The sequence below is a fragment of the Theropithecus gelada genome, chromosome 10, assembly GCF_003255815.1.
Source record: "Theropithecus gelada isolate Dixy chromosome 10, Tgel_1.0, whole genome shotgun sequence".
Taxonomy (NCBI): domain Eukaryota; kingdom Metazoa; phylum Chordata; class Mammalia; order Primates; family Cercopithecidae; genus Theropithecus; species Theropithecus gelada.
The window spans coordinates 90,983,496-90,997,187 of record NC_037678.1 but is presented as its reverse complement, the minus strand read 5'-3'; the positions used below and the strand labels follow the sequence as shown (position 1 = coordinate 90,997,187).

The following is a 13,692-nucleotide window of genomic DNA, read 5'->3' as shown; positions in this document are numbered from 1 at the left end:
CTTTTCCTCTCCTTAAAACTTTTTTTTGTTAAAAGACTCACCCCGCCCTCTTTTTCTGCCATTTTGTGGCTCTTTGATTGCCTCCCCCTACAAGGGCGTGGGTATTCACAGGTTCTGTGGATTTCCTCAACTGAGTAGAACACGTGCTGACAGCTGTATTGACATTTCCAGAATATAATTTTGATGTTCACACCAAAAAATTTGCACGGGAAAGAGAGAGAGTGGTTTTGCTCTGCATGAAGAATAAACCACCCAATGGTGGTATTTCAGAGATCACAGAGGACTCCAGTTACAGGTGAGGAACACCTCCTCCCCTTCAACATAACGTGACCCCACTCCCAGGTGGAAGTCCTCGGACAAAGGGCCTCCCCACCTGCCCACTGTGCATTTCAGACGCCACTTCACTTATTCTGTGCTACCGTGGAAGGGAGCCCCTCCTGTGACTCTCTAAATATTCTTATTGTGGGACACTTTTTATTTATTTAAGTATCCAACGCTAACTTCCAGGATGTAGAAGTAACTGTTTAGGGTATGCGGTTCGCTAAGTCTGTGGTTCCTGCACAAGGCAGCAGCCTCAGCATCACCTGAAAAACGTATTAGAAATGCAAATTCTACCCCCTCCCACTCTCCCAAGACCTACTGGATCAGTTACTCACGGGAGAGAGAAGGAAAGGGAAGACACAACCAGTTTTGAGAACTACTGGCATACAGAAACCGAGTTCCGGACAGATGTGTCTGAGGGAGATGCCTTCTGGAAACAGGGATTCTGAATTTAAAAATAAATAAATAAATAAAATGGAAAGCTTTCAGATAAAGGAAACTACATTTCCAAACAGACAAAGAGTTGAAAGAGGCAAGAGAATGAGAGAGTTCTAGATCTGCTGAATATTTTTTGATGAAAGGGGTTTAACTTGCTGTTCAGCCTGGCATGCACTGTGATGATTTCTAACAAGGACACTTTCCTGATCTCTGTGGCCAATTCTTTCATCTCAGTGCTTCCACTTGGAGCATTTCTGTATATATACAGAGAGAGGAAGCGTGGCAGAGGTATGCGGTTGGAGGTTTTTAATCCTGTGAGGACCCCAAGGATCATCAAAGGAGAGTTATAGAGGCAGAAGGAAACGCAGGAGAGAGGGGTAGAGGAAATGACAGAGAGAAAGGAAGAGTGAGGTTAAAAGGAAAAGAAAATGGGGAAGGAAAATACAAATAGCACCATTAGTTAGGTCTAAATGGAGTTGCAGAGGTTGGTCCTTTGGGTTTTCGTCTGATTATTGATCGGTGTCATGAAATGCTCAGTGGACTGATGGCACTTTTGTGCTAATAATGACCATCGCTCTCAAACATGCTGATGCCTCGTGTTTCCACCTCAGCTGCCCTGCAAGGGCTCCCCAGGACCTTGGTGAGGAGGCTGGAACAATACAGGGCACAGGTTCAGTCCCCAGTCTGGCTCACACATACCAAGAATATGAGGCACGTACCTCACAGATCTTTTCCAAGGAAGGGACGAAGAAGTCATCACACACAATGGCCAGCGCATAGAACATGTATATGGCCTGGAAGAGAGGAGATAAAAGGGGTTAAAGTTAGAGCGAGGCAGGGCCAGGAAGATGAGGGTCCAGCCACCTTCTGCTTTAATAATGTCTTCTGTCATCGTGAATTCAACATCTTAAATACCAAGTCTCTGCAATGCCCACAACACTCCCCTGTGACCTGGTCCCAGCTTCCTCTCTGATATTATCACCTGCCACTCTCCTTTTGCCCACCTCCCTTTCCATGAAACATGCCATGGATTCCTGTCTCACGGCCTTTGCACTTGTTCTTCCCTCTGCCTGGAACACTCTCCCGCAAGATAGCCCACTGGATCACGCCATCACACCCTTCAGGTCCCTGCTCAGATGGCAACCTCTTTCGCCCACTCCCATTTCTCTCTATCTCATTTATCTCTTTGGTTTTTCCCGATACATTATATGTTAAATTAATTCACCTATTGTCTGTCTCCTCCACCAGAAGTTCATGAGGATACGATGTCATATAATTAATTTCATGTAATTATTGCCATATCCCCAGCAGTCAGCACAGGGCCTGGTATATAGTAGGTACTCCATAAAGGTATGTGAAATGAGGGAATAAATAAACGAACACTTCCAACTGAACCTCTTTACTCACCAGATCCCTGCAGCAAAGCTTTGCAAACTTGCTTCTGCATCTTGGTCAGCTATGACCAGGGTATCACCTGGAATTCTACCTTCTGGCCAGAAATTGCCTCTCCACTCTATTCAACCCCAAGTTTCCTCTCTAACGAAATCTTACTAGGATTTCAGTGTTGATTGACCACTCAACATCCTTCTCCCACTCTTTCCTAAGGAGACCCCAGTTTTGTCCAAATATCCACCATGCCGCATGTGGAAGGTGACCCTATCCTTTTCTCCAGGAGTGGATGCTGATTGGTCAATCAGTATGTAGTATTCATTAGCTGTGGCTATTGGTTCAGAGGTGAGCACATGACCTAGGCTGGCCCAATTAGAGAGCAGGAAAGGCTTTTAGTTTTTGCCAAAGGGAGCCATTTCTCACCCTCTGTTGCTGGTTGTGGAGGAGGAAGCTGGGAGCCCTCATTGCCGCTGACAGTCATATTGAAGGAATCTGACTTGAGAGGAAGTTGACCCTGAGTCAAAAAAAACCTAAGCCCTTGATAACATCCCTGAGCCCTTGATCAAGTGCCCACCCTGCTTCTTGACTTCATAACATACCATGACCACTGTTGAGGCCAGTTTGATTTAGAACATCTCTGTTACTTGCTTCTCAAAGCATCTAATAGGTGTGGTTCAAGTTCCAGCAACCTCAGCAGTGACATTGCATTCATTTATTGACCTCCCAGTCTCTTTTCCTTTTGAGAAGTGCTCCTCAGGATGGGAGTCATACATCCTCTCCAACTCACACAGGGCGCAGACACATGACCCAGGATAGCCATAGATCATCCATGCCCTGTCACACAGTGGAGAGTCAGGGACAGGTCTATAAGGGGCCAAGCAGAGATAAGTGGAGAAGCTGAGGGAGAGACACCCTCTTTTTATGGATATAAACACCCCACATCTGGAGCTGCTAGAGACAGCTGTCATATAGAGAAAACTTGCCTGAGAAGAATGCTGCTTTCACAGTGAGAAGCCGACCCAAGTGATGGGATAGGCACATGCACGCACACACACAGGCACACACACATCCCAAATGACACCATGTGACCCCTGACCCCAGCTCCAGTCTAAAATCAAAGTGGACTTTCCAATTTCATGAGCCAATAATAGGCCTTTTACAATTAAGCAATTTTAAGTTTCTGTCACTTGCAACTGTCCTTCATGAAGCCTTCTGTGGCAACCCAAGCATGAAATGATCTCTCTTGCCTTTGACTCTTGGCACTTGCACTAATGTACCCCCAGGGTCCCTGCTTTGCATGAGCTTGTTTGCTTTTTCACATATATGTTTGGTCTCTTCCATGAGATCGTAAGATTCTAAAGTATACCTTAATGCTAGATCCTGTGGAAATATCAGACAAATGCACAAAGACATATGCACTAGTATTTTCATTCCACAATTGCCAGCTACAATAAGTTATCAAACCTAGCAAAATATACCTTGGGGAATGGGTTATATAAACTGTGGTTCATCATTCAATAAGACGCCCTTAAAAGGGATTGTGTAAATCCAATATGAAGTGACAAGGAAAGGCATTCACAATACATTGCTAAATGAAAAACAGCATTACAATCTCTTTTTTATTACATAATCTATGTATATGTGTACATACGCACATTATATATTTGCATATAAGAGTTTATAAAGCCATTAATCAAAATAGTGGCTACATTTCTCTCTCAGTTGGTGTGACTCTATCTGTATTTTATAATCCCTATCAATATTTTCACTCTGAAATAGTATTTCTTCTGTAACTTTTGTAGGTGATGGGAGATTTTAGAGGTAAGAACTCTGTCTTATACTTCTTTAATTTCTGAGGAGCCTGGGATGCTTGGCATGGAGAAAAAATCTCAAAAATAACTCATTAATAGATCCATTCATAATCTGTACAAAATTATTTGCCAATGGGCTTTTTATTGAAAACGTCAATTAAGAATAATTCTTGCTGTATTTTGTAGCCTGGGAAAAATCGGAAAATACATTCCCAAATTGTAATAGACTCAAACCCTCTTTTGCTGTATGACTTGGCTGATTCAATGATATGCAAGTTTGAAGATTAGCTTTGAAAGGACACTCACATTCGGTAATCAGGATACAGAATTGCACATCTGTGGATTAATCAAGATCTAAATAAGCTGTCCATAGCTGACATATTCAACTCACTGAAACAGCCAACACTGCCTAGAAGTCCATAAACCATCTCACCAAGAATATGTTCCAGTATTACGTATTGATCTGGTTTTGTGGCAAGAAGTTCCATCTAAAACACTGTTATATCCATGCTTGGAGGGGGGTGAGAAATGAGATCTGCCAAGCACTCAGGACTTTTGAGGATAGTGACTGTCGAAAGCTGTGTGAGTTCTCATGAGCTGGGCAGCATGAGGCAGGGATGCTCACTGTTAACCAGATGCCCTTTGACATAGCACCTCTGGGCACCCAGACAGGCCTGGAAGGCGATAAACCCTTGCCAGCTGCAGAGCCCTTCCTGGCACCTGAGGGTGGGCCTGCCACTCTGGCTACAAAACACTCTGCTCTAACTCTCTCTCATGTTGCCCACCGGAAAACAGGTTCCTGCAGCACAAGCAAAGAGAACAAAGGAAGAAAATGTAGGTTCAAAGTCAAATTTTAAGATGCAGAAAACCTACTAGTTGATGGTACTATCAATACAACTAGCACAAATAGCTTTAATAGAGTAAGGCATCTTTAGGTTACTTTGACCATTCTTTTATTTTCAAAGGATATATTAATATCATTGACAATAATAATAATAATCACATTTGCCACTGTTTGTTGAGACAGGAATTCCAGGCATGCTCCAGGTATATTACCCGGACTTTCTCAGTTCTTCTAAATCTTGTATGAGGCAGGGAGTTACTGGTCGCATTTCCCGGATGATGCAGAGCGTGTAGGAACTTGCCCAAGTACACATGGCCAGCAAACGGCAGGGCTTAAATTTGACCCCAGGACTCCCTCCAAGCCTTCCCGCAGAGCCCAGCTATTTCCCTGTATAAAGATCCTTTTTGGTTCACCACCCCATCGCCACTTTTTCTGATGTTCAGCTCATCTACTAGTGAGCTGTCTTCTCCAACTGCAGACAGCGAGGGATATTTTTAGAATTCCAGCCATCCACTTTTTGGGGCTGCCTGTCAGAGCCATTGAAGTTCTTTATCAATATTATTATTTTTACCAGATGCACTACAAAATATGAGACAGATTTGAACTCTTGAAAATGCTTGGGCTGGCCCAACACCCTGAGGCAGCCCAAACATGCTGTAACTTACCCTGGAACCTAAGCCCATGGCTTGGCTACAGCAGCCGGTACAAGTGAATGTGGGGTGCCCTCTGGAAACAATGAATGATGGGCATCTAGAGAAGATGGGGGGTCTTTTGGAATTTCATCTTTACTCTCATGACCACAAGGCTTCTCTTCCCAGGGAATTTTTCAGAACCCTCTGAGTGGGAATCTGCTTTGGCATTGATCGTGTGTAGCCTGGACTGTGAGTCGTGTTTTATGTTCATGTCTCTGGACTCTCTTTTGTTTTATGTTCATGTATCTGGCCTCCCTTCTACTGAGGGTAGTATCTGTGTCCTCACATATTAATATCCATCCCAGTCAAGCATGGGCTCTCTATATATGAAGTGATGGATCCCAAGGAGGGTAGTGTTCATGGAGTAGCTGGTGTTGCCTTTTTTTTTTTTCGAGAGTGTCTCACTCTGTCACCCAGGCTGGAGTATAGTGACGCATTGCACTCATGGTTCACTGCAGCCTTGTTCCACCAGACTCAAGAAATCCTCCTACCTCAGCCACCTGAGTAGCTGGGACTACAGGTGCATGCCACCATGCATGGCTTTTTTTTTTTTTTTTTGTATTTTTTTTTTAAGAGTCAGAGTTTCACCATGTTGCCCAGGCTGGTCTCAAACTCCTGAGCTCAAGTGATTCACCCACTTGGGCCTCCCAAAGTGCTGGGATTGCAGCTGTGAGCCACCGCACCTGGCCTGGTGTAATCTAACAAGGGAAATGCCCAAGTAGCACGGACAGGGTACAAGCAGTTGCTAAAAGCAACACAGTCTGGAGCCTTGGAGGAAGTCCGGGGCATGGTGTGGGATCTCCCATCAGGTCCTAGACTTGAAAGTTCCAAGCTGTGTGACTTTGTGTGACTCTTCTTACCTTGCTTACCCTTCAACATGGGCCTCATCACTGCATGCTCCCTGGTGCTTATAAGGCTGTTGTGAGAAGTAAATGAAAAGCAATGAGCAAAAGGGCTTAGACATAGCACAGCCCCTCAGGCACTGCCATTGTCGTGGCAACAATAAGGATGCCATGAGAACATGCCCAAACTAGCCTGCTGGAGGAAAAGAGACATGCAGGGTAGAGACAGGTCACCTCAGTTGTCCCAGCTAAGGCTGTCAGAGATTAACTGGCAAGCAGCTAATCCCTAAACGTGGGTAAGCCCAACTGAGACAGGCCCCGGCCAGCCCAAGTTCAACAGTTCAGCTGAACCAGAAAAACCCATGAACCAATGAATTGTTTATTGTATGTCACTGAAGTTGTGAGGCCATTTGTTACGCAGCATTATTGAGGCAGTCAGTATGTTGATAGTGTCCTTTGATGTACAGGTAACAGATACAGCCCAGATAATTAAAAGAGCCACAGTGAAAAAAACAATATTGAGTAACTTCCAAGAAGCACACTTGAAAAATTCCTAACAGACAAAATGACAAAGTAGAACTTTCAGGGATAGCTCCACTCAGCTGAAATAATATTTATATGTTTAAAGCATACACTATTCAGAGGCCACCAAGGAAAATGATGATTCTATTCTGAGGCAGACCTGCCTTAGGATTTGAAGAGTTATTTATTTATTAATTCAACAACATTGTGTGCAGCACCAACTCAAAGCCAGATGCACTGTTTGGGGAAGGGTCTAAGATTTAATAAGTTACTGTCCTTCAACAAAGAAGAATGGCCTGAGGTCCAGTTGGAAGTACCCAACATAAGAAGTTCACCTTAACTCAGTGTGGAGATCTTAGGATAGAGTTCTGTAATGTCGCAGATGCTGTTGGTGGCCTATTCATAGTTATTAAACCTTTAATTTTGCAAACACAGCTTCCATTTTGTTCTGAGTAACGATATGCTCAACTCTTCTGGCCTTCTTGGATCTAGTCATGGCCATGTGACACAGTTTTGGCCAATGAGAAGAAAGCACACATTCAGCTAAAGTCACCCTATCTTCCAGCCTGCAACTTGGATGTGAAGTCTGGAATGGCAGCAGCCATTTATGACTATGAGATAACAAGCCTGAGGATACACACCAACATGTTGAGGGCAGCAGGGCGCTGAGGATACCATGCACCATCTGGACTCATGCCTGAAATCAGCTTCTTTCGTATTTCTAACTATGTGAGAAAATGACTTCCTTACTTGCTTCACTCACCATTAGCCGGGCGCTCTGTACTTGAAGCCATGTGCTTCCCTAACTGATGTGGGCCACAAAAGATATGCTGGGTAGAGGTAGTGCAAGGAGAAGATAGAGGAAGTGGCTGTTGACCCAGGATTCTGAGAAATAATTAGTACCTCATCAGGTAATTTCAAAGGTTAATTGGGACTAATAAAACTAAAGAACTTTGTCTACAGTGGTTAAACGGAAAAACACCTAAGATAACAGGAAATCATCATGGCCCATGACATAATAGAGGTGAGCAGGCTCTAGCTGGAATGTTGATCTACATAAGGGCTTCTGAATACTGAGGGCAAATGTATTTGAATAGCAGGACTTTAACCCTGCTGTTTTATGTTGCATCGACAGTCAGCGGTTTTCACAAACAATTTCTTTTTACTACATCATCTGCACTCCTGTCTCTCTGTCTTTAATTTCAGTGAAGGTGTTGTGGAGAAGCAATTTTTAGGGAAGCACTACAGAACTGTGGCCTTGGTGGAAATTGTTCTAAATCTTAAATCTCCCAGGGAACATGGCTGGAATCATCATAATAAAATCTTCCTTTTCCTCCTCTTTTTCATAGTTTCAAATGATCACATATAATTAAGCTTGGAAGAGAAAAGTTACTTTTTAAAAATTTATTTTCTCTGATCACAGGCTCTGTATCTAATAGCCCCATGAGGACAAGGTGGAACTGACCATGGGTCTGCTGTAGGGTGCTGCTACCAGTGTGGATATCATTGTTCTGGAACCATTCATTGATTCTAGTCACTAGAGAGAAATGCTCAGTCTCACAGTCCAGGTTCTGAACAAGAGGATTTGGGGTGGGAGTTTGCAGAGAAGAGGAATGTAGCAGAAGGCTGTTGGTGCCCCTTCCCTTCACCATATTCTTCAGGCCGCATTAATTTAGAGAGCTCCATTGACTTTCAAAGACCAGAGTATTCCTCAATTTGTTTGAAGACTTTTGATTTAACCACACGAAGAAGTCAAGAAATGCTTGAAAATTAACACCCATGGGAGCCCTCAAATGTTGAGAGTTGGCATATCAGTACCCGTGACTGGGCTAACTCTATGCTGTCCCCAGAGTTTCCCAGCTGAATTAAGTTTCAGGTGCCCAGAATATTATGTTGCATTGCTGGCTTGGTTATGGACCTAGTTTTTTTTTTCTTTTTTTCTTTTTTTAGAGATGGGGTCATGCTCTGTTGCCCAGCCTGGAGTGCAGTGGCATGATCATAACTTACTGTAGCCTCAAACTCCTGGACTCAAGGGATCCTTCCACTTTAGCCTCCTGGGTAGCTGGGGCTACAGGCATGCTTTGCTAATTTTTTTTTTACACAACATTTTTAGAGGTGGGGGGCTCCTCCCTATGTTGCCAAGGCTGGTCTTGAATTCCTGGGCTCAAGCAATCCTCCCCTCTAAGCCTTCTGAGTTGCTGGGATTAGAGGCGTGAGCCACTGCACCTGGTTCAGGTCATGTACCTTTTATTAGTAGCTTTCACTTTCCTGTCTCACTTCCTATTCCCCTACTGATGTTTTCTTCCTCTTTTCCAATATCACTTACATTTAAATCCTTGTCTCAGGGTCTGCTTCTGAGAGAGCCCACAGTAAAACAAGAGGGAAGTGAGTTAAGGAAGATTGCGAAGGGAATGAAATAAAATTTTAAATCACAATGGGCCACTCTCAGAAACAACTGCCTTCCTAATGTATATGGGACCCTCTCCTGAGTCCCACCCTATGGTTATTTAGTCATTTGGCATTGGGAAAGTCTTTGGGAGCCATTACCAGCTGAATTAGTTATCTTGCTGGGGCTCAAATTCCAAGGGAAACGAGCATATGTGAGTGTACCTGCACCATTAACATAAATCCTTGGATTATTTTACTTTAAAGGAGTTTAAGGTGCCCAGATGTGTCCTTGGCCATTTAGTGTTCTTCAAGGTCACCATACTGGGGTCCCTGTTTTGGAGTCTTGGGAATAGAGGTTTGCCATCTCTGGAGAAATGTTTCAGCAGGAAAAGAGTCTTTCACTTTCCCCCCCTTGGTTCTCCTTCCTTTTCTCCTCTCTCTCCCTCTTCCTCATTGAAGATGCCTTTTTCACAGTGTCCGCTTGCTGAGATATTGACTCCTGTGTTACTGAGGAAGTCATTTATTTCTTTTGGTTGTCAGTTTCTCGGGTGACCTTTGCTGCTTCCCCTCGAAACCCACTGAAGGAAGGCTCTGGGAACAAGGTTTGTGCAGCTGGGCTGATGCTGATGTACCCCTACAGGGCTATACTGTGAGTCCAGTACACACCTTCTCCATTTACCTCCCCACCTGAAGCAGGGGACAATGGGCCTCATCTAGCCTCACAAGTGGGAACCTGGGGCACAGAGAAGTCCAGCAGCTCAGGCCACATGACTAGTAAGTAATAGAGGCAGGATTTGAACCCAGGTGACCCACTGGGTTCAAATCCTGACCACCACACCACACCATACCACACAGCATTCCAGGAAGAGGACAGCCTACTTTCTATTTGAGGAACGTCTACAGCTCTAACCTCCACCAGGCCTCAAATCCCCTTCTATGGAGACTGAGGCTCTTACCCTGGGGTCCATAAGTGCCTCTATCCTCCAAAGAGCACTCAGAAAGAATTTGTGAGTTTGCTAAGGATGCGAACAAATTACATCTTTGTTCTCACTAACCTGTAATTGGAATTCAGCACTTCCTTCCACTATGAATACAGGCAATATGCCACAATAATACTGGCAAAACCTGGGAATATGTCCCCAGCAGAAGTCACAGATCTTTCATATCACATTACTCATGTTTCAGAGTATCTATCAAACTATCATTTGTGTTCATCATTACTTCAAAAATAAGTAGCTATGAGACCTAATGCTAGATCTTCTATCTAATGTATTAACAAAGTATCCTATGTTACCATATCACTTTATCCCAGAGTCACCAGGAAATGCAGATAAAATGGGGGTCCCTAGCATCACTCCAGAGGATCCATTTAGCAATCTGGGTTGGGCCCAGGGATCTCCATTTCTAACCAGCACCAGGTGGTGCATGGGATCACACTGGGGACATTCTTGGACATTTCCTGGTCTGTTTCCATAAAACTCATTGAGAAGGGGTCAATGATATGGTTTGGCTCTGTGTCCCCACCCAAATCTCATGTTGAAGTGTGATCCTGAATGTTGGAGGAGGGGCCTGGTGGGAGGTGATTGAATCACAGGGGCAGCTTCTCCAATGCTATTCTTCTGAAAGAGTTCTCCCAAGATCTGCTTGTTAAAAATTGTGTAACACTTCCCCCTGCTCTCTCTCCTGCTGGCCATGTGAAGATGTGCCTGATTCCCCTTCACCTTCTGCCATGATTGTAAGTTTCCTGAGGTCTCCCCAGAAGCAGAAGCCTGTACAACCTGCAGAACTGTGAGCCAATTAAACCTCCTTTTTTTATAAATTTCCCAGTGACAGGTAGGTCTTTATAGCAGTGTGAGAACAGACTAATACATCCAGAATAGTGGGGAGGTCTAGTGTACCTGTCAGGGTCTGGGCAGAAAGCAGAAGACAATTCAAAAGTGTTTGACCAAAGATAACTCTTTTCTGACTGAAGAGAACTTAATGAAGGACTTATTTGCAGCAGTGCAGTCAGGATTAGGGGAACCAGCAAAGATGGCGGAGACCCCCAGAGCCTAGCAACAATGGGAACCTTTGGCTTGAAGGTGCAAGAGGACATGGAGTTGCTGCAGCCTGGTAAGTGTGGGGAAGGGGGTTAAGAGCACGTAGATGATCACAGGAGTGGAGGGAAGCAGCTGCTGCCAGACCCTGGAGAGCCAGGAGGGAGCAAAAAGAAGTGCCGGGGCCTCTTATTCCTCCTGCCCTCCCCTCTCTTGTCGCAGCTTCCCATCAATTGAGGTGAAAGCTAGAGGTGTGGGAGCCCTGGGGCTAAGGTCCTTAGAGCCTGATCTCCCTGTCCAGAGCAGGGCAGAGAAGAACGGAAAATGGGAGAGAGGTTGGAGCAGAGAATAACCACCCAGGAAGCTTGAGAAAGGATGGAAAGGAAATGGGAGGCACAGGTGGGACAGGAGGGCCACAGGAGTGGAAGGATGAGGAAAGGGACATGAAGAAGTCCTTAAGTCTAACTCAACATAAAGACATCAGGCCTTTATCACTTCCTTGCCTTCACTGCCGATTTACTAAGGCCCTCAAATAAGTACATACATGATGAAATCATTGTACAAAACAAGTACGTGCAAAGCATCAAGACACAGGAAACATAAAAATACAAGTAGTGTGTCAAGAGGAAGAAACAGAAGAACACTGATACGACATCTTGCACTTTACATCCCATGTGGATTTTTGCCACCCAGAAGTGCTGGGGGCTGGCCAGAGAAGGGCAGATCCATTACAACTGGGCAGGTCTGACCTCCCACAGGGGTTCCCCGACCCACTCTTTCTTGGGTTCCTGAGCTGGACTGCTTCCTGGGATTTGTGAACCATTTCCATTTCTAAGTCAGCCTATGTATTGGTTTTCTTAAGTAAGACAGAGGAGAGCAAACCTAATTGCGGAACGGGAAGGACCAATATCTCTGGGAGGGCCTGCATCTCTAAAAAAGCCTCTGTATATCTCTCCGTCTATTTTAGTCACTGTTCATATATACGTAGTATATACTGGATGTATCAACATATACAAATATTGTACATATTCCCACATATCTATTACTTTGGATTAAATGTTTTAAACTATTTTTATTGTGGTAAAATAGGCATAACATAATTTACCATTTTAATAATTTTTAAATCTACAGTTCAGTGGTGCATTCATACCATGAAACCATCATCACCATCCATCTTCAGAGCTTTTTTCATTTTCCCAGATTGAAACTCGGTCCTTATTAAACAATAACTCCCCATTTCCCCTTCTCTTTAGTCTCTGGTAACCATCATTTTCCTTTCTATGAATTTGACTGTGCTAGGTACTTCATACAAGTAAAATCATATGATATTTCCTCTTTTGGGATAGGCTTATTTCACCTAGCATAATATATTCAAGGTTCATCCCTGTTGCAGCATGTGTTAGAATTTCCCTCCTTTATAAGGCTGAATAATATTCTATTATGTATCTATACCAAATGTGCTTATCCATTTATCTGTCTACGGGTGGTCTGTTTCCACCTTTCAGCTATTGTGAATGATGCAATATTCTTTGAGTCCCTGATTTCAATTCTTTCGGGTATAATCCCAGAAGTGGAATTGCTGGATCATATGGAATTCTGTTTTTAATCATTTGAGAAACTGCCATACTATTTTCCACAGCAGCTGCACCATTTTACATTCCTAACTATAGTGTCAATGGGTTCCAATTTCTCCACATCCTTGCCAACACCAATTATTTTCTGATATTTTGATAGTAGTCATCTTAATGGGTGTGAAGTGGTATCTCACTGTGGTTTTAAACTGCATTTCCCTAATGATTAGTGATTTTGAGCATCTTTTTATATATTTATTGGCTATTTATAGATCATTTTTGCAGAAAAGTCTATTCAAGTCCTTTGCCCATTTTGAAATCAAGTTGTTTGCTTTTTGGTTGTTGACTTGTAAGGGCTCTTTATATATTCTGGATATTAACCCCTTATCAGATACATGATTTGCAAATATTTTCTCCCATTCTGTGAGTTGCCTTTTCACTCTATTGACTGTGTCCTTTGATGGACAAAAATTTTAATTTTTGATGTATTTCAGTTTATTTTTTCAGCCACTCTAATGCGTGTGTGATGATCCATATATCTATTTTTCTGCTGCAAAGAGAAGGTGATTGAGACATGGTTTTGGAGTTGGTTAAAAGTTTATTTTTTTCTTTTCAACTTTTAGGTTTCAGGGATAGATGTGTGGGTTGTTACATGGGTAAACTGCATGTTGCGGGAGTTTGCTGTATAGACCATTTAGTCACCAAGACAATAAGCATAGTACCTGATAGGTAGTTTCTCAATCCTCACCTTCCTCCCTCCCCCTACCCTCAAGCAGGCCCCAGTGTCTGTTGTTCCCAGCTTTGTGTCCATGTGTACTCCATGTTTAACTCCCACTTA

The 13,692-nt window shown here is 43.5% G+C and overlaps 1 protein-coding gene across 1 annotated transcript in view; it reads right to left on the bottom strand.

Moving 5' to 3' along the window:
• The window catches only part of SLC24A3 (solute carrier family 24 member 3), a 498,945-nt gene that overhangs the window by 137,872 nt on the left and 347,381 nt on the right, over nucleotides 1-13,692 (bottom strand). The window contains exon 4 of the mRNA XM_025400528.1: nucleotides 1,479-1,553. Coding sequence (XP_025256313.1) covers nucleotides 1,479-1,553 — 75 coding nt within the window. The remainder of the gene's footprint in view (nucleotides 1-1,478; nucleotides 1,554-13,692) is intronic.